Source organism: Berghia stephanieae, chromosome 7, assembly GCF_034508935.2.
Source record: "Berghia stephanieae isolate SIO BIC M18660-M18661 chromosome 7, UCSD_Bste_1.3, whole genome shotgun sequence".
In the NCBI taxonomy this organism is placed as follows: domain Eukaryota; kingdom Metazoa; phylum Mollusca; class Gastropoda; order Nudibranchia; family Aeolidiidae; genus Berghia; species Berghia stephanieae.
In genome coordinates this window covers 52,779,693-52,801,108 of record NC_088366.1, presented here as the reverse complement: position 1 = coordinate 52,801,108, position 21,416 = coordinate 52,779,693, and the positions used below count along the sequence as shown (strand labels likewise).

General features: G+C 35.4%; 1 protein-coding gene across 2 annotated transcripts in view; it reads right to left on the bottom strand.

The window, feature by feature from the left end:
- Positions 1 to 21,416, bottom strand: part of LOC144977477 (macrophage mannose receptor 1-like) — an 80,298-nt gene that overhangs the window by 49,336 nt on the left and 9,546 nt on the right. For both annotated transcript variants that reach the window (XM_078922729.1, XM_078922730.1), the window contains exons 3-6: positions 16,016 to 16,073; positions 10,328 to 10,492; positions 7,640 to 7,734; positions 166 to 310 (exon numbers count right to left, since the gene is read on the bottom strand). In XM_078922729.1, the coding sequence (XP_078778855.1) occupies positions 166 to 310; positions 7,640 to 7,734; positions 10,328 to 10,492; positions 16,016 to 16,073 (463 nt within the window). The remainder of the gene's footprint in view (positions 1 to 165; positions 311 to 7,639; positions 7,735 to 10,327; positions 10,493 to 16,015; positions 16,074 to 21,416) is intronic.

Below are 21,416 nucleotides of genomic sequence, written 5' to 3'. Positions count from 1 at the left end.
AACAACTCCAAAATTAGTATTTCAAAAGATTATATTTTAAAATTCACATTTTGGAGCCCAATTTGTATCGTTTTGAGACGGAAGGTGATTTATACTAGTGCCAGTATTAAAAACAAAATGAAAAAAGAAAAAAGATAATCTCCAGCCCATCGGAATTAAACTCACCTCGAATTTGACAAATAAAGTACGCGCTGCGTGTACACAATATGTCATTCCAGTCCCCCCCTGGATTCACAACCCCACAATCTTCACCTCCTTTTGCTGGTAAGAGATCGTTGGGCTCGCCCTTGTCCCAGTTGTTGTAGGATATCTGAGAGACAAGATGATGTGAATCAGGCTGGTTATTTTAGGCAATTTGCCGTTAATCATATTATTTGTGTTGTGACCGTCGTATTGATAATCAAATTGTAGATGACTAATATGACAGCAATTTTTGCCATGGCTTTTGGTATAGATTCATTATTACAAATATCTATGTAATTCTTTTATGCAATGTCAGACAACGCAGAAAGATAATCTCAGTGGACCAGCCATACCGGGTAATCCCCTTATTTTATATTGGTTTTGAACCTCAGACCATATATGGCATTGGTTTGAGAGTATTTTTATAATAATAATAATAATAATAATAATACACATTTATATAGCGCTCATTCTCGTGTAAAACACAAGCTCTGGGCACTTTACAATATAAATATCAATTTTAAGTGAAAAAATAAAAAAATAAAATAATAACAACAATAACAATTCATAGCCAAATCAAGGATTCATATAGAGTCAAGAAAAACAAATACAGTAAAAATGTGTCTTGAGATTCTTTTTAAAAGTAGGTAAAGACTTGCACTCCCTCAGACCACGTGGTAGTTCATTCCAAATCTTGGGGCCGAAACAAGCAAACGATCTATCACCAAATTTTGTTCTTGATCTTTTTTCCGAAATTTTCGTTTGGTCATTACATGATCTTAAAGTGTAATTTTCAAATTTACACATGACCACGTGATCTGTGAGATATGCCGGTGCTATACCAGCCAAACACTTATAAACAAGACACGCTGCTTTGTAATATGTGCGCTTTTCAATGGGCAACCAGTGGAGAGAGGCCAACAAAGGGGTTGCATGATCAAATTTTTTTTTGCCAAAAACTAATCTTGCTGTACTGTTTTGCAGTAGTTGCAATTGTTTAATAGAAGCCTGAGGCAAGTTGACAAGCAGCGAGTTACAATAGTCTAGTTTCGAAAAAATGAGGGAAACAACCAATGTTTTACATGTTCCAATTGCAATATACTGACGGATCGAACTGATTTTCTTCAATTGAAAGTATAAAGATTTACAGAGAGCAGAAATGTGAGCTGACATTTTCATTTCTGAATCAAAATAGACACCCAAATTTTTCACAGTCTTTGAAACTTTGATCTTTTCACCCCCAATCAACACCTCAAGACCATCATTCACCTTCAACTGCCCTCTATTTCCCACAATCATCACTTCTGTTTTTGACTCATTCATTTTCAACTTGTTTGCATCCATCCACTCTTTCACATCCGTCACACATTCTTCCACACGTTTCACAATATTTTTGAGATTTTTAGTTTTATCAGTAGCATAAAGTTGCGTATCATCTGCATAGAGATGATAGCGCAGCCCATGACCAGTGATGACATTAGATAATGGAGAAGTATACAAAACAAAAAGAATTGGACCCAAAACAGAGCCTTGAGGAACACCAAAAGACAATGTATGTTGACGAGAAAGTTTATCTAAAATCATAACCTGTTGCTTTCTGCCATCTAAATAAGATTCAAACCACTGCAAGACAGTCCCAGACAAGCCAAAGGTTATATTAAGTCGTTTAATGAGAATACCGTGATCAATAGTATCAAACGCCGCCGAAAGGTCTAACAATGTCAGAAGAGAAACAGAACCTTTATCTAAAACATCAAGCAAATCACTCGCAACACAGCACAGAGCAGTTTCTGTGCTGTGGTAAGAACGATAAGCTGACTGAAATTTTTCCCATAGATTGTTTTCATGGAGATGTTGTGAAAGACGTCTGAGTACAACTTTTTCAAGGATTTTAGAAAGAAATGGCAGATTTGAGACGGGACGGTAGTTACTAAGGTCATTTACATTGAGATTTTGCTTTTTTATGAGAGGCTTTACAATTGCATGTTTATAGATATCTGGGACTTGTCCTGAGATAAGTGACTGATTTATAATATAAGTTATGCAAGGTAACAATTCAGGAAGACATAATTTCAAAATATTAGTTGGTAAAGGATCTAAATCACATGACTTCGAGGAAGATGAAAAAATTATTTTAGAAATTTCTTCTTCAGTTGTTTCTTTAAAACAAGAGAATCCCTGTGAACCCGAAAAAGGGTGGAAATTTATATCTTCATTTTGCACGAGGTCCAAATTGTTCCGAATTTTCGATATTTTTCCCGAAAAGAAATCTGAAAATGCATCCGGCTGCTTTTCTACCGGGATATTAGTGGGTAGACACATGCCCTTTTCTTCCCCTAAAAGTTCCTTTGAAACAGAGAAAAATTCCTTAGTGTCCCTCACTGATGACAGTTTTGTGTTATAATAGTTTCTTTTTGCTCTTTTGCAGGTGGTTTTATACTTATGCTTTTTTGCTATATATATCAGCCGGTCAATCTCAAGGCCCGATTTTCTCCACGATGCCTCTGCATTCCTTTTTTCCCTTTTGGCAGTTTTTTCACTCTGGTTAAACCACGGAGACGGTTTCCTGGAATTTATTATTCTAGTTGTGTTTGGCGCATGCCTGTCGATGACGTTGCGCAGTACCTCGTCTGTTTTCTGTGCTGATGGTATATCCATTCTTCCTAGTTCCTCTGACAGATTGTTTTTGAAGGAACTAATGTCTATTTTTTTGGTATCCCTAGACACTATCTTGACTTTCTTTGCTTTCTCTTTGATGCATTTGAGAGTTGCCAGAATCAGATTGTGGTCTGAAATTTCTTTTTTGATATTTTTAATTGATTCAACAAGCGAGGGTGTGTCAATGATGAACCAGTCCAAGATGTGCCCCAATCTTTGAGTTGGAGAGGTCACTAACTGAGTGAGGCCATGTTCATTCAGCATATTTTTTATAATTTTAACGAGACTATTCTGATCAACATCAAACTGAATATTAAAATCGCCGATATAAATCTTTCGCTTATTTGATGTGTCTTTTGATACAAAATCTAAAAATTCGTCAGCAAAATCATTCTGTCTCAGTTTGTTCTTTTTGCTTGGGGGTGGTCTGTAGATACAAGTGATTAAAAATGAAATTTGAGGGTAGGTCAATGTGGTTTGGACACACTCGAAACTTTTGAACGAAATTGGCCTGTTTTGTATTTTAGACGAAAGAGCGTGTTTGTATATGATGGCGATCCCCCCTCCTGATCGTCCATTTCTTGGGAACGATTCCATCTTGTAGCCGGGAGGTGTCATTTCTTTCATTATAGGTTCATCACCGAACTGACGCAACCATGATTCAGTTATATATAGAATATCGATATCGTGTTGATCTATGACATCGATTATATCGAATGTCTTGTTTCTCGATGACTGTGCGTTAATATGGCCAATACAAATGTTATGATTTCCATGACTTGGTCTTGTGTCATTTGTCAATATTTTTGTTAACGTCTGTGGTGGTCGAGTTGAACGATGACAGTTCACTGGACGTCGCGGGACTGTTGTTTCAATTACATGTTGTTTACGTCGACCACCACGTTTACAGACAATCTTTTGTTGATTGTAATGGTGTTCACGTTTGAGGTCGGAATGTGTGTTTTCAATTTGTAAACAATAAAAGCGCAGGGTGAATAAAAGTCCAACGACAGCCGACAGTAAAAATTGGTTGTGAGAACGAGTAAAAATGGCGGGGTCTTGGTGAAACATTGTAAAATAGTCCGAAACAATTTCGATAAAAATGATGTCAAAACCGTATAAAATATAATTAAAGCAATATCACAATGGTATCTTACGTGTTGTACAAAAATCCTTGAATAAAAATTGAATTGAAATAAGACGTGTAAATCCTTGAAATCGGTAAAAATTGAAGAGAAATGTCACAACAACAAAAACACGTCTTGCCTGTTAGGCAACTACACACCGAAGTATTTTTATTGCACCAAAGAGCCCATAACAAAGTGGGTTGTCACAGCTGAAAAATAAGTACACGCCAATTTTAAGTTTTAAGCAATGCAATTCAAACAGAACGGGTAATGGATGATCAAATCTGTTTTGCTTTATAACTAGTTTGGAAGCACTATTTAGAAATGCTTGAAGTCTAAAAAATGTTATCTAGTAGGGGGAATTAGGTCCCAAAACCCTTGAATTGTGCAAACAGGGTTGAAAGTATGAAAATTACATATGTTGTAGAATATGAAAAACCCTATACTTTATGATATAGAACGACTTTGAGAGATCAGTATTAGTTGAGATACAAGGTTTTTAAAATGAGGAAATGTTGAAATGGACGACAATAATTTCTTTCATTTTTATTGTGTAAACATTCGAGGCAAGCCGACCAAATGTTATTTTACGTCATCCTTTGGATTCCCATTGGTGACTATTTTCAGCGTCGAAGCGGATGTTTTCCTTTCCCTTTACTTTCGATTCACAAACCAAACAAATTATTTAATCGTAAATATTATTCAATTTCACGTCGAGCGAGCAATATTCTATAATATGAGATTTTTTCTGCATCTGATTTAATAAGTATAATCAATTGCTCTAAAATAGGCCGGGCAGACGGGAAGACGAGCAAAGGGGTAGAAAAAATAGACTAGCAGAACACAGCTCAATAAATGCCGAATAACCGGTGTTGACAAAGGACAGTGCTCCTTCTCCCGTCCTCCTGTTTTCTTTTCTTTCCAAAAATACTGCTATAACCATTTTACGTGATTTAAAACCTATTTCGGTCAAACTTGATGACAGTAAAGAGTCAGCATACCACTTACATTGCTATAATTATCATCATTATCATCATCATCAACCACTATGATGCTGTATTGTGGCAAGTTATTTACTTTACGTTATTTACCTCAAAGGGACAATGGGAGAATGTTCTATTTGTACTGTTGTGTCCTTATGTAAGGCACTGCACACATTTTGCCTGCTGATGATGGGTCTTTAACAGAAAGAACGAAAGAAAGAGAGAGAGAGAGAGGAGAGAGAGAGAGAGAGAGAGAGAGAGGAGAGAGAGAGAGAGAGAGTAATGAAAGAATATTGCATATGCCTAATAAAGGAATGCGTTTGCATGATTTCAGATACACATACAGTAGCAAAAAGAACTGCTCCCAGAGACTGGGACAAGTGTTTGATATACCAACAAGATAACACAGACCGTTTATAATGTCCCTCTAAGTCGAGGAGGTATGACAAAGGGCAAAGCTATGAAACTCTTTTTGAAGATTTAACACAATTCAATTCTTTGGTTTGTGATGAAAACAAGTTGAATGTATCTATTTTCTTAATTCATCAGAAAGAAATGAGATTATTGACAGCTTAAAACAAAATGATGCTAAGTGGCATAAGTATTGTCGTGTAAAATTTAATGCCAACAAAATTAGGCGAATAGTATTAAAGAAATCTAAAAGAATTGCCCTACAAGAATTCCAAACTTCGTCATTTGACTTGGAGGAGTCACCGAATGAATATATTTTGCAACCCACGAGAACAATGAGACAACGCTCAAAATTAGAGATTGGCTATATTAAACAACCGTGCTTTTTTGTAAAGACATGGAATCGGGAGTACTCCATTCTGTAATGACAACAGATATGGAAGAAAATATTCGTGAAATAGCGTTATCTATAAAAGATTCTGATATGTCGTCATTTATTGCCGGATTAGATTTAGTCGCTCAGGAGGCACACTACCGCCCTATACCATAAAATTTGTCATGCACGATACTTAAAAAAATAAGCTTTAAAAGATGTCACTGCTGATGATAATCATGATGTCACAGTTCTTGAAAGCAGTCAAGCTTTTGCTAACATTTTATCTTTTATAGAAGAGAACCCTGCAACAAATGTGACGATCGACATGAACCACTGTGGAGCTTATTTCCAGAATTTTCAAAAGTGTCCCAAAAAACTCATCAAATGTTCATGTAAGAGAGAATGTATCGGCACCCAATGCAAGTGTTTAAGGTCCGGTTTGCCTTGCACGGACTTGTATAGATGCGGTGTGTGTGTGTGTGTGTGTGTGTGTGTGTGTGTGTGTGTGTGGGAGGGAGGGTGTTAGGTCAGTACAGTAATGAGTAAAATTCTCTCTCTCTCTGTCTCCGTCTCTCTCTCTCACTCTCTCCCTCTCTCTCTCCCTCTCTCTCTCTTCCTCTCTCCCGGTCACTCCCTCTCCCCCCTTTTTTCTATGGGTCTTAGCAACCTTTATGCAAATTTTTATGCTTTCAACCCGAATTTGCACGGTTTTAGCCTAATCCCCCCTACTAATCTCAAGTTATGCCATGCGAAAGAGAACTGCTATTTTGTAATCTTGTTATTAGCTTTTAAGTTACATCCTTGGTAGATGGATTAGTACAATAGCAGTTTTCTCAATATTTATTCGAACTTTTAATCTTTTGAATAGCTTGTCAACATTTGAATTCATGCCTAAATCCCTGTCGACAAGCAGTCCTAAATTTCTACTTGTTTTGCCCGCTTCTAAACATTTACCATTAACATTTAAATTCATCAGCGGAAAAAGACTATATAATATTTGCCCCACAAAACATTACTTTTTTGTTTGTTTGTTTGTTTGTTTAAGTTTATTTAAATCTATTCAGTATTTTACATTAAACAAAATTTTCAACATTTTTGGATGTAAAAATGTCTCGTTCGTGTCTGGTTCTACTTGTCACGTGTTGCTGTTGGTCATGGACCCTTTGTACGGGGATTTGAGCACGTTTTGTGGATATTGCGCTATAAAAAAGTTGGATTATTTTTATTTTAAGGGAATGATTTTCAGGAGTATCCATTTTATACATTTGTGTATCGTCAGCATAAAAGCGGTTATTCATAATATCATCATGTTTTTATTCAACCTTATGAAAACCATCTGAAACCACATATGCTTGAAGTTGTTCTAAACAGTAAAAAGTATACCCTAAGTGCTGTCCAAATTCAATAAAATTAATGCTTTCATGGATGATTATGCAACCTGGATGGTTCTTTGGTTAAATCTTTTACTGTCTAACATTTTGCAGTATGTATAAAAATGAAGAGTCCTTCGGAAAAATGAAATAGCACGTTCAACAACATAAGTATAATTTGATTGGGGAGTTGGGATTAGGGAAGATTACACTGTGTAACATATTGCTAGGTTGGTAAGTAGGTTCCGTTATATGGTGATGGTTGGTAAAATCAATATTCTAAGTGTCTTTATACACACACACACACACACACACACACACACACACACATATATATATATATATATATATATATATATATATATATTGGTATATACATTTCTGTGTGTACCAATATATATGTTACTCTGTCATGAAATATAATATTGTTTGCAAGGTATTAGGTTTGAGTAAACTATAATCCAACCTGCAAAATGTTGACCTTGTCACTGAACGATACATTGACATAGAGATAATTGTATTGTTACCTACCACACTCTGTCCATCCTGCCAAATGAATTCTCCCTCATTAATGGTATCTGTTAATCCAATCCAGAAACCGACCTGACCGGTTGAGAGTACCTCATCTGGAACACAGAGAAATACATACATACATACATACATATATATATATATATATATATATATATATATATATATATATATACATATATGTATAAAATATATATAATATATATATTATATATATATATATATAAAAATATATATATATATATATATATATATATATATATATATAAAAGAAAAGAATTGGCTGGAATCGCGTAGAATGCTCGACGTTATCTTGGAGCGAATTATTTGTTTTCCTCACCTCGCTTAGTATTAGTAATTTCCTCCTAAAACGTTGTTTCTGTTGTTTTTTGTGCGGCTATGTGGTCTTTTGGCGTGACACTTGCTTTTGGATCGGAAGGTCCCGGGTTTGAACCTCGCTTGGTGCATAGTTGATTCCTTGGAAAAGGCTTATTACTCATTCTCTCACCGTACTCATGTGTAAAATGAGTACCTGGCCGTTAACATTGTTGTCCCTCTGTCCGAAAAAATCGTAATATCGCCTAACAGGCGTCATGTCTCATCCTATATGTTAAATGTTGCTGTTGGTCAGGGACCCTTTGTATAGCGCTTTGAGCACGATTAGTGTATATTGCCTTATATATAAGCTCAAGTATGTTTTTTCTTCTGAATACCTCCCTGAAGAATCCATTAAAATACCAACGGATGGTGTTACAACGTTGTAGGAGGAAATAACCAAAGTGAGGTGAGGATTATAATATATATATATATATATATATATATATATTATATATATATATATATATATATATATATATATAATATATACATATATATGAGAAAAATGAGGTCTTTTCCGTTCATGTTCATTTTAAGGGGAGGTTTGGGTCTAATTATTAGGAAATCTTTCAAGAAATAGATTTTGAGATCTTGGTGGAAAAGAATATTTTATTATCTTAGAAATAATATTATTGAAGTCCAACTTCTTAAAATAGACTATAAAGGCACGAAAAACACAGTCAAAAATGGTACATGTAGTAAATAAAGTGTGAAAAAAAGGAAAGCAATTTTACTATTTTCTCAATATGTCATTTTTTTCAAGGGTATGGGATACTGTGTCAAACGTTTCTCAGAATCTATTCAATGAAATTGTCTGAAAATATCCACAGTTATCACAGAGATAATGCAGCATGTCACCATAGAAATATTATTTTGATAAGGCATGTGTATTTTGAATTATAGTCCAAATTATAAGTTTTTAACATACATTTTGTCATAACACTTTGATTCTCAACTTTGTAATGTTCTAATAAAAATTCCATAGGTAAAAGCTATAAAATCTCTCTATGGTGACACAAAATTCTACAATGTTGATTAGAGGGAGGTCATTCTTGTATTAGTTTTTGTGGAAGGTTTGCCACAAGATTGTTATATTTTTTATGCCAGACCCCCAAATTATGTTACAAAACGGGTATCAGCATAGATAATTTATAGTTCTCACCAAAAACGTTGTTTTTGAACCTATCATGACGATACAGATTGATTAAAACCGCCCAATATAGGTGATTATTTGTTATTTAGAAAAAACTGAAACCACCCCTTAATAACGTTGGTGATATAATGAAGGTTAACGACCAATAGGTCAATGTATGACTGCCCTTTACAAGATGGTAGCAGCCTCTTATGCTTCACACTATTATGTTATGACGATTGACCCAATCAGCAAAGTCCTGTCCGCATTCGTGCACCGTCGCAAACCCGCCTGGTAGCATCGTCACAACACACCTTTCGACTAGATGCTCTGCCGTCTCGGGTTCTTGCCCACAGCGTGGACATATTGGACAGGAAGTTAGACCCCACCGATGTAACGCACTTGCCTTTAGGCAGCTCCTCGACCGAAGCCGATTCGCAGCTAACCCAGTGTCTCCTCTTACTGGTATCAAAGCCTACAAGATGGTGAAAACAAAGGTGCAGATGTCTATAATGGTTTTAAAATATACAGTCATTGAAATCAGGGAAAGACTTTTTGAACATCCTGTATCATAACAAAACATGGCTGGTGACTTGCATCATCGTACATTAATATTTCTCTGTTTTTCTGTAAATTCTATAATATCAAAAATATGATTTGGATAGATCATTGGCCAGTTTTTACTCTCAACTTTTTAAGGGTTTTGCGACACATCTAGAGTATTTCAGCGCCAGAAACGCCCCCCCCCCCCCCCCCCCAAAAAAAAACCCCCAATAAAGTTGGATGGTCAAAACAATTCTAGATTTACAATTGAAAGGACACGAGAAATAGTAAGACAAAGGGGAATGGTTCAAATAGGGAACAGATGTAGATTCCAAGAGCACACCATCCGTGTGCATAGTTTGAGATCAGCTAAAAGTCTCATCTAGACAAAAGCAGAATATCCCACTAGATGAGCAGACTCAAATATTTACAATTACAAATCATATGTTCAAAGTAAAATACATAACAGTACTTTCAGAAAGATAGTTTACTACGAAAGAAAAAACCAACTCATAAAACTAACACTATTTTAAACACTGTTTCCCTCTAAGCCAAGGACCCCGCAAGGGCCAGGACAAAACAAAGTAATCCCATTCCAAGACAAAGACAGAAAACCCCCCAAAACAGATACTCACTTTTAATGACAGCCTGTGTGTGTGAGTCTTGAATCTGCACCAATGTCCCACCCTCGTTCTGACAATGAGCCACCGCGGCTTTGTGGTTCATGTAAATATAAAAAGCCTTGATGCATTTAAATCCTCTGCCGTAACGAATCCACCCATCCTTGCAAAGTTTGCTTTCTGTGATAAGAAATTGATAATTATCATTCATTATATTTATATGAATCACAATGTTGCCAACCTCCTACAGCGCCAAAATCGTTGATTTTACCAAGGTTAACACCCTATAGATAGTATGCGCTTGGCTAAGAAGCTCATAACATTGCCATCCGGAAGTACAACGGACCAACACACAAAACTGTGTGTATCCATGAACGTTTAAAGTCGGGTTAATATAGTTCAGTGAGCATTACTCATAAACACGGATGGCAAAAAACAATAACAAAGACCTGAGTGACGTCATCTTCGAACTATCTATAAATAGTAACGAGAACATCACCACCAAAGACACTCATTAACCACATAACTGCCAATCGTATTTTATTATATGGCCAGAAATCTCAAATGTCGATCGACTTAAATGGGCCCCCGTCTTGGTAAAAACTACTCAAACCTGGGACTTAGATGGACTTCGCAAGGTCCCAGTTTTGATAGTTTTTGCCAAGATTGTTGCTTGTCCGTTTTCTGCATATTTTATAATAAAATTATAATTTTGACTTGGATAAATCATTGGCCACTTTTTACTTTTAACTTTTTTTTACACCCGATTGTAAGCAAAAGTTACCGCTCCGATGGTAAAACTGGCTGAATGTGAAGCTTTCATAAGACGAAAAAAGTTTTTGTAGTTCAAAATGTCATAAAGATCCAACTGTATAAAGGCTCATATATATAGTTTAGATCGTTTTCTGACTACCCCCCCCCTCCCCTGTCCACCTAGCATTGATTGGGTAGCTGGGTCTGTTAGATCTGGCAGAAAGTACTTTGCGATAGACTATCCAAGGAGTAGCAAGAAATTTCTATTGTCTTCTCAACACTACAGAAACCGGGATTATCTCCGGCTCTATGGACCTAGTGGCTCTGAATGGCTACTTCATATAAATACCAACAATCCAAAACAAACAATGCACAACTTGTCTTCGGCAAGGAATGATAAACATTTACAAAATATAATAAAATCATAACTAGATTTTTGTTTGGAACAAAACTAAAGTACCAAGTGCCGACCAGGTGCCTTTATATCGCCAAAAGTACAAAAGTAAGTTCACACTAGTTTTAACCCGATTGTATTGGGTACAAAAAAGAAATTATTATCATCAACGAAAAGCTCATTCATTTCTCTATCAAATATATATAATTATGTCCATCTCAATGCCCTGAGTAAAAGGTAATCACGAACTTAACCCTCTGCTCCTTACCGGCTATTTTCAGAATTTTCCCAATAAACCCAACACAAAAATATATTTTTCTTACTCAAACAGGAAAGCAGCAATTACATTCAAAACATAAGATTATAAATTCAACTTTACAAACAGTTTCAAGGTTTGATAGCGATTACAAAAAAAAAAGATATTAACATTTTTGATGTAAATTGAAATCAGAATGAGAAATTATTGGTTTTATCCTAAAGAATGTGACGATTTTCCTATGGTTGGTAAGGAAAGGGTTAAGAAGTGACACCAAAAATTTGAGTTTGCAAATGTACACAACTTTATTGCGGCTATATCGTCTAGTGGTATGACATTCGCTTTCGGATCGGAAGGTCCTTGGTTCGAGCCTCGCTCGGCGCGTAGTTGAGTCCTTGGAAAATGCTCTTTACTCACATTCTCTCACCGTATTCCGTGATTTCATCAGTCATCAAAGAAAAATCCAACTTTACGAAGCACTCGTCCTGCCCATACTCCTCTACAACTGCGGCACATGGGGACTTACAAAATCAAACTTAGAAAAATTAAACGCACTACACAGAAAACATCTAAGAACAATGTTAGGAATATATTGGCCAGATAAAATATCAAATGACGACCTATACGAACGCTGCCAAAAGAGACCAATCAGCGACACCATCAAATAGCAAAGATGGAAACTTTTCGGACATATTCTTAGGCGAGACGAGTCAATCCCTGCACAAACGGCCATGGAGGAATACCTGTCACAGAGTGGCAAAAAGTACGCTGGCAGAACACCCACCTCACTCCCAACATCGCTAAACCAAGATCTTCAACAGTACTACAGACAACACCTAGACTCATCACAACACGACCAAACAGCCAGCACCCAGCAAAATCAAGAACCATCTCTTCCAAGACACCTCCATACCAACAAAGACCTCTCTCAACTAAAACTACTGGCACAGGACATAGAGAAATGGAGAACCATCTCTATAGAAATCGTTAGATCCACTTGAACAAAAACAGTTCACGGCAAGCGCCATTAGGACTGCAACGCCTTATTATTATTATTATTATTATTATTATTATTATTATTATATTATTATTATTATTATTATTATTATTATTATTATTATTATTATTATTATTATTATTATTATTATTATTATTCCTGTGTAGATTGAGTACCTGGTCGTTAACGGCGTTGTCTCTGTCCGCAAAAATGTGTAATATCGCCTAACAAGCGCTTTGAGCACGTTTAGAGGTTATTGCCCTATAGGGAATGAGATTAGCGGAAGAGTAGCGTCCCTTGATTGGACGTCACCTTACAGAGAGAACGTCAACATGGTTTTCCGCATGTGTCTCTCTCGTCCTCTCTTTCGGTGAAGGGTCTCATGCCCCTTTCAAGTAAGGTCATCTGGAGGAAGCTTAGGCGTCCGTGAAATGACGAAGTGTGCTTGAATTCGAAGTTGACATAACACAAAAATTTCCATAATAAATGAAAGTTAATGATTTATTTACCTTTATTAGTCATGATAGCGGAACAACACTCGATTCTGCAGCGTTGTTTACCGTAGAAAACGGTAGGGGCTGCCTGTGATTGTGAAAATACTAACGAAAGAGTGAAAATGGAGAGGCTTCGTTTAGGAACGATACAGACAATGGACGTTTCGGGTACAAACCCTTCGTCAGCACAACAATACACAAATTAACTTGGAAAACAAAAAAATAAAAGTACTAGAAGTAGTCGTAATAGTAGTAGTAATAATAATAATAATGATAATAATAATAATAATAATAATAATAATAATAATAATAATATAATAATAATAATAATAATAATAATAATAATAATAATAATAATAAAAATAATAAAATAATAATAATAATAATAATAATAATAATAATAATAATAATAATAATAATAATAATAATAATAATAATAATAATAATAATAATAATAATAATAATAATAATAATAATAATAATATAGCCCCTTTCAAGTAAGGTCATCTGGAGGAAGCTTAGGCGTCCGTGAAATGACGAAGTGTGCTTGAATTCGAAGTTGACATAACACAAAAATTTCCATAATAAATGAAAGTTAATGATTTATTTACCTTTATTAGTCATGATAGCGAAACAACACTCGATTCTGCAGCGTTGTTTACCATAGAAAACGGTAGGGGCTGCCTGTGATTGTGAAAATACTAACGAAAGAGTGAAAATGGAGAGGCTTCGTTTAGGAACGATACAGACAATGGACGTTTCGGGTACAAACCCTTCGTCAGCACAACAATACACAAATTAACTTGGAAAACAAAAAAATAAAAGTACTAGAAGTAGTCGTAATAGTAGTAGTAATAATAATAATGATAATAATAATAATAAATAATAATAATAATAATAATAATAATAATAATAATAATAATAATAATAATAATAATAATAATAATAATAATAATAATAATAATAATAATAATAATAAATAATAATAATAATAATAATAATAATAATATAATAATAATAATAATAATAATAATAATAATAATAATAATAATAAATAATAATAATAATAATAATAATAATAGTATAGTAGTAGTAGTAGTAGATAGTAGGTAGTAGTAGTAGTAGTAGTAGTAGTAGTAGTAGTAGTAGTAGTAGTAGTAGTAGTAGTAGTAGTAGTAGTAGTATAGTAGTAGTAGTAGTAGTAGTAGTATATATAGTAGTAGTAGTAGTAGTAGTAGTAAGTAGTGGTAGTATAGTAGTAGTAGTAGTAGTAGTGTATAGTAGTAGTAGTAGTAGTAGTAGTAGTAGTGTCAATAGTAGGGGGGGGGGGGTGGAGGGCGAGGTGAAATAGTCACTGAGTGGGGGGGGGGGGGGGGGGGGGGGGGGGGGTGGTGGGGTGGAATGGGACAGGTGTTAGAGCGGCGGTCGAATCTTTGAGAAGGAAATACAAAAAAAAAATTCGAACGGTACTAACTACTATACTACTACATACTATACTACTACTACTACTACTACTACTACTACTACTACTACTACTACTACTACTACGTACTACTACTACTACTACTACTACTACTACTACTACTACTACTACTACTACTACTACTACTACTACTACTACGATTACTATACTACTACTACTACTACTACTACTACTACTACTACTACTACTACTACTACTACTATTACTAGTACTTATTCTATTACTACTACTTCTTCCAATATTACAATTCTAATATGTCTTTTATCTTCCATTATACGTCAAAAATGCCAATAAGGAGTTGGCGAAGGGCGATGTTGAAAGGTACTACCGCAGAAGTTGTAAAAACGAAATGCTCTAACCAAACTTTCGCACCGTATAGACCACAAAATTAAAAAACATAACTTTCAACTGAGGATATCTTTCCTTTGGATAAGGAGATTTCACTTATTATGAAAAAGAATTAAAAATAAAAAATACTATCAAGCTTTAAAATATAATGTTATTGGGGTGAGAGAAAAAAATGTTTAGAATTAAACACACGGTTCGATAAAACTTAAAGATCGCTGATAAACGATTTATCTAACTGCGCGGTTTTACCGGAAGCGAGGACGAGAGTCGCATGCGCAAAACAATAATAATGTTCTTTCTCTAATAACTTATCCGCCGGTGACATCCAATCTTACGCTACTCTTCCGCTGATCTCATTCCCTATATAAAAGCTCAAGTTTCTTTGTCTTTTAATTGGTATTTTGTGTTCCATCCTTTTCCTTGATGCAAGAAAACCAATGGCTTTTGCGTGGACAGAGTGAATTGTTCAATAATCTCTGCAGAGAGATTTTGTCAGATGCCTTTAAAATACTGGATTAAATCATAACAAGATTCTCCGCAATGACAAAATTCCCCATACTTTTCACATTGAATGTTTTTATTTCATTTTTTTACCATGATGATATTATATGAAATTAAAATGAAATTGAATAAAAACATAGAAAAACAAAAACAAACCTAAACAAACTCCAATACGACGTGTAACGGCAAATAACGCTGCAGAATCGAGTGGTGTTCCGATATCATGTCTAATAAAGGTAAATCAATTATTAAATTTCATATATATGGACATTTTTGTGTTATGTCTACTTCGAATTAAAGCGCTTCGTCATTTAAGGACGCCTAAGCTTACCCCAGGTGACCGTGCTTGAAAGCGGCATGGCTTTATGACACTTCACCGGAAGCGCGGATGAGAGACGCATGAGCAAAAGCTATGTTCTCTCTCTAAGGGCATGTGTTTGTTCCAGACATTTATTAAATCAAATTTCAAATACTTACGACAGCGTCCAGTGGCCCCATGTCCATCCTGTACACAATCCTCTCCTGGTAGACACCTCTGAAATTATAATTTTGTTTAATTAAGAAGAAAGAATATGTGAAGGTTAAAGGAACTAAAAACTAAAATGATATGACAACTTTAAATTTACTCTTCATCTCATTGCTCGAACGTCACACCAGTTTGAGACGAATTGGCACATATTTATTTTCTGTAATCCAAATATAAGCCAAAATGTGACCTTTTGCCTCAAAATTGTTTTATGGGTTGGTGAACCTTATGTCAAACAAAGATATTAAAGTTAATTCGAGGAGAATTCTAAAGCTTAGTTTACTTTATTTTGATTTCATTTTAGAATATTATTTTTACCTATTTACCCATCTCTCTTAACCAGTTAGATCAACCTAGTTTTGTTCTTTTATTTTATCTCTTTCCTTTATATTAAAGATATCTTTGATACGCATTACCCCTCTCCCGTTCTCCCACTTTCTGTGTCTCTCTCTCTCTCTCTCTCTCTCTCTCTCTCTCTCTCTCCGTCTTTCTTTCTTTCTCTCTGCCCCCCTCCCCTCGATATTATATATATTTCAATTAGTATAAAGATAGAATGCGCTTGGCCAAGGAGTTCACAACATTGCCATCCGGAAGTATAACGGACCAACACACAAACTCTGTGTAACCATGAACTTATATAGTCTGGTTAATACAGTTTAGTGAGAACAACTCACAAACGCGGATGGCAAAAACCATAACAAAGGCCTGAGTGACGTCATCTGCATACTATCTATAAAATGATTATTGCTTGTTGTAAAAAAGCCTAATACTGGACGGCAAAAAGATTCTCGGTGTCTCTGTTTTTGTTGAAATAAAGAAAAGGCGACCACTCCTTCCTGACGTAATCACTAATGGTCTCAGTGGATGCTGCTGGTCATTTAATAATTTAGTTATTTTACTAATACACCATATCTCATATAAAAGATCTACATATTCAACACCATTTATATACTGTGCAATGGATTTTTTAATATATGAATTTATTTTGTTCCTTTCCACTGCTAAGCAATTGCCTCCCCAAGCTGTTAAACAAAATGGCAAGACAATTTCAATTACTGCTTTATAAGATAATGTGCAGAGGGTTTTATCTATTCTAAACTGAGAAAGTTTTGATAAAACGTAAGTACTCCTGCACATCTTACAGCTGGTCCCTAGACCGATTTTACATTTACCAAATTTTAATAACGAATTTGTGTTGAGCTACGACACCTCAGATAGGGCTCTGGGCAGCGTGTACACCCCATTGCATTTGTCAGCAGAAAACCCTAACCAACAAAAGGATAGTATCTCTAAAAAAATCATTAAATCACTTTTTTTACTTAATCGACAATCTGGGACATAGGAAAGCTTACGAAGTTGTCAGAATAATCATATCTCGAGTATTTTAAAAAAATTAGAGGCGATTGAAAATTTTGCTAGAAACAGTATCCTATTTAAGCCCAATCTTTAACCTACAAAAGGACAATATCTCAGACGGCCGTGTTCGCCCCGTCAAGTGAACGGCGTCCCTCGTGAGTATGACGGTGGCGACAATGAATATAGCTTGGCTTGACCATTCGAAACGGCTTGGGAAGTTGACATTGCTACTTACATGGCTGCCAGATGGCCATAACCGTGGCCAATTTGGCCAAGATGGCCACCATTAGAATAGGGCTTTCTTTAAAATATCTTTTATTTACTTTTTCACAAGCTACTTTTTTCTTAGTGTAGTCGACCTTTTTTTTTTAATAAAAAAAATGAGTTTACAAGGCAGTCAGAGCTTTGGTTTACATAAGGGTGTATATGGCTGCCTTTGATTTTGAAATGGGCCACGAGGAACTCTGATCATCTGATATTTAGTGAGGGGGGGGGGGGGGATTAATCTGTGTGTGTAAAAAAAAGAAGAGAGAGAGAGTGTGTGTGTGTGTGTGTGAGAGAGAGAGAGATAGATAGAGAGAGAGAGAGAGAGAGAGAGAGAGAGAGAGAGAGAGAGAGAGAGAGAGAGGGGGGGGGGAGAGAGAATTATTTATTTAATTAACAAGTTAACTCGCGAGGTCACAAGTTTGAGAGTTTTTGCCAGGATGAGGGTCATTTAAATCGATCGATATTTGAAGGACATGTTTTCTGGCTACATTTTAATTACTTGTCTTGCTAGAGTGCGACAGATAACTGGCTAAATAATCATTCAAACTAGCATCTACATTGTTTATTTCGGTCATCCCAGACGTCATCAAATGTGCACGTTGTTTATCAAGGTCATCTCAAACATCACCAAATGTGTACATAGATTATTTGAGTCATCCCAAACGTCATCATGTGTCAGTGAGATTTCTTGAGGTTTTTTTAACACTTAGATCTACATAGAATAGAAAGCTGTACTCCTTCTAATCAATTTGACGATCATAACGTTGAACATTGATGTTTATCTATTGCCGATAATTCTATTATTCAATGTGTGTATGTACTAAAAGGTTATTTTAAATCACCAATCAGCTGTCTTTTCAGAGTTTATTCAAGGCAATATATTAAGCGAAAATATTCTGCAGTACTTGAATAAAGATTTTATACCATGGGTTCGAAGCATTATTCAACGAATGCATTTTACTAAGAAACAATTGGTTTTCCAAGATGAGAAGTGGAATAATGGTAGATAACTAATTTGTATGGAAAATAGTTACTAACGAGAAAGAAAGCAACACAGCTGACAACAAGACAGTTGATGCCCATCGGACTGCAACAATATTCATAAGATTTGTTTTTGGTGTTTTTTTTTTCTCTAGAAAGCTAACGACGGAAAGAGAGCTAAGAAAATTATTACTGTCCTGTTTTGTGCGAACATGAATTGCACAAAAAAGTGGCCCTTGTTTGTTATTGAGAAATTCGCCAAACCAAGATTTTTGAAGGGAATACCAGAAACTTCCCGTCTGCTAGGGTGCAAAATAATAATAGTAGGGGGAATTAGGTCCAAAAAACCCTTGAATTGTGCAAACAAGATTGAAAGCATGAAAATTACATATGTTGTAGAATATGAAAAACCCTATAATTTATGATATAGAACCACTCTGAGAGATCAGTATTAGTTGAGATACAAGCTTTTTAAGATTAGAAAATTTTGAAATGAACGACAATAATTTCTTTCATTTTTATTGTGTAAACATTCGAGGCAAGCCGACAAAAGGTTATTTTACGTCATCCTTTGGATTCCCATTGGTGACTATTTTTAGCGTCGAAGCGGATGTTTTCCTTTCCCTTTACTTCGATTCACGAACCATACAAATTATTTAATCGTAAATATTATTCAATTTCACTTGTTTTAAAGGGCGTCTAGCGAGCAATATTCTATAATAATATGAGATTTTTTTCTGCATCTGATTTAATAAGTATAATCAATTGCTCTAAAACGGACGGGCAGACGGGAAGACGAGCAGAGGGGTAGACAAAACAGACTAGCAGAACACTTCTCAATAAATGCAGATAACCGGTGTTGACAAAGGACAGTGCTTCTTCTCCCCTCCTCTTGTTTCCTTTTCTTTCCAAATATACTGCTATAATCATTTTACGTGAGTTAAAACCTATTTCAGTCAAACTTGATGACAGTAAAGAGTCAGCATACCACTTACATTGCTATAATTATCATCATTATCATCATCATCAACCACTATGATGCTGTATTGTGGCAAGTTATTTACTTTACGTTATTTACCTCAAAGGGACAATGGGAGAATGTTCTATTTGTACTGTTGTGTCCTTATGTAAGGCGCTGCACACATTTTGCCTGCTGATGATGTGTCTTTAACAGAAATAACGAAAGAAAGAGAGAGAGAGAGAGAGAGAGAGAGAGAGAGAGAGAGAGAGAGAGAGAGAGAGTTATGAAAGAATATTGCATATGCCTAATAAAGGAATGCGTTTGCATGATTTCAGATACACATACAATAGCAAAAAGAACTGCTCCCAGAGACTGGGACAAGTGTTTGAAATGCCAACAAGATAACACAGACCGTTTATAATGTCCCTCTAAATGAGATTATTGAAAGTTTAAAACAAAATTATACTAAGTTGCATAAGTATTGTCGTGTAAAATTGAAGGCCAACAAAATTAGGCGATTAGAATTAAAATTAAAGAAATCTAAAAGAATTGCCCTACAAGAATTCCAAACTTCGTCATTTGACTTGGAGGAGTCACCGAATGAATATATTTCGCAACCAACGAGAATAATGAGACAACGTTCAAAATTAGAGATTGGCTGTAATAAACAAACGTGTTTAAAAAAAAAAAAAAAACATGGAATCGGGAGTACTCCATTCTATAATGACAACAGATATGGAAGAAAATATTCGTGAAATAGCGTTATCTATAAAAGATTCTGATATGTTGTCATTTATTGCCGGAGGAGATTTAGTCGCTCAGGAGGCACACTACCGCCCTATACCATAAAATTTGTTATGCACGATACTTAAAAAAACTAGCTTTAAAAGATGTCACTGCTGATGATAATCATGATGCCACAGTTCTTAAAAGAAGTCGAGCTTTTGCTAACATTATATCTTTTATAGAAGAGTACCCAGCAACAAATGTGTCGATCGACATGAACCACTGTGTCAAAAGTGTCCCAAAAACTCATCAAATGTTCATGAAAGAGAGAATTTATCGGCACCCGATGCAAGTATTTAAGGTCCGGTTTGCCTTGCACGGACTTATGTAGATGCGGGGTGTGTGTGTGTGGTTACCGGTGTATTTAAAGTTTTAGAACGCACATTGTATTGTCGTGGTTATTTCCTCGGATAAGTAATGCTATATAGGAAAAAATAAAAGTGCGAAACACGCACTGTTATGATAAATTGCCAGAGTGGTTCTATATTAGGTATTATTTATACGGGTCATAGCTACCTATATGCCAATTTTCAGGATTAAAACCCCAATGTGCACGGTTTTAGCCTAATTTTCCCTAATACAATGAATATGAAGAAAATATATCTTTTTCCGCAGTTATTTCCCTTGTTTAATATAGCTGTAATAGGTAAAATCTAAGGCCTTAAACCGATACGTTATGATTGATTGCCAGAGTGGTTCTATATCAGATATTTTTTCTATGGGTCTTAGCAACCTGTATGCAAATTTTCATGCTTTCAACCCGAATTTGCACGGTTTTAGCCTAATTCCCCCTACTATAATGTATGTATGACACCAAGCCTTTTTCAATTCTGGTTGTTAGAATTGGATAGGACCAAGACTCTACGAGGGAGAATCGTAATTGCTGACGACGTTTTGGCTCACCCATCTGTGGAGACTTTGATGGCGAACATTTTTTTCCTACGACGCCAAATCAAAAGTACAGCCCAGAACATCAAGATGCTCTAAGGGGTCATTCTACT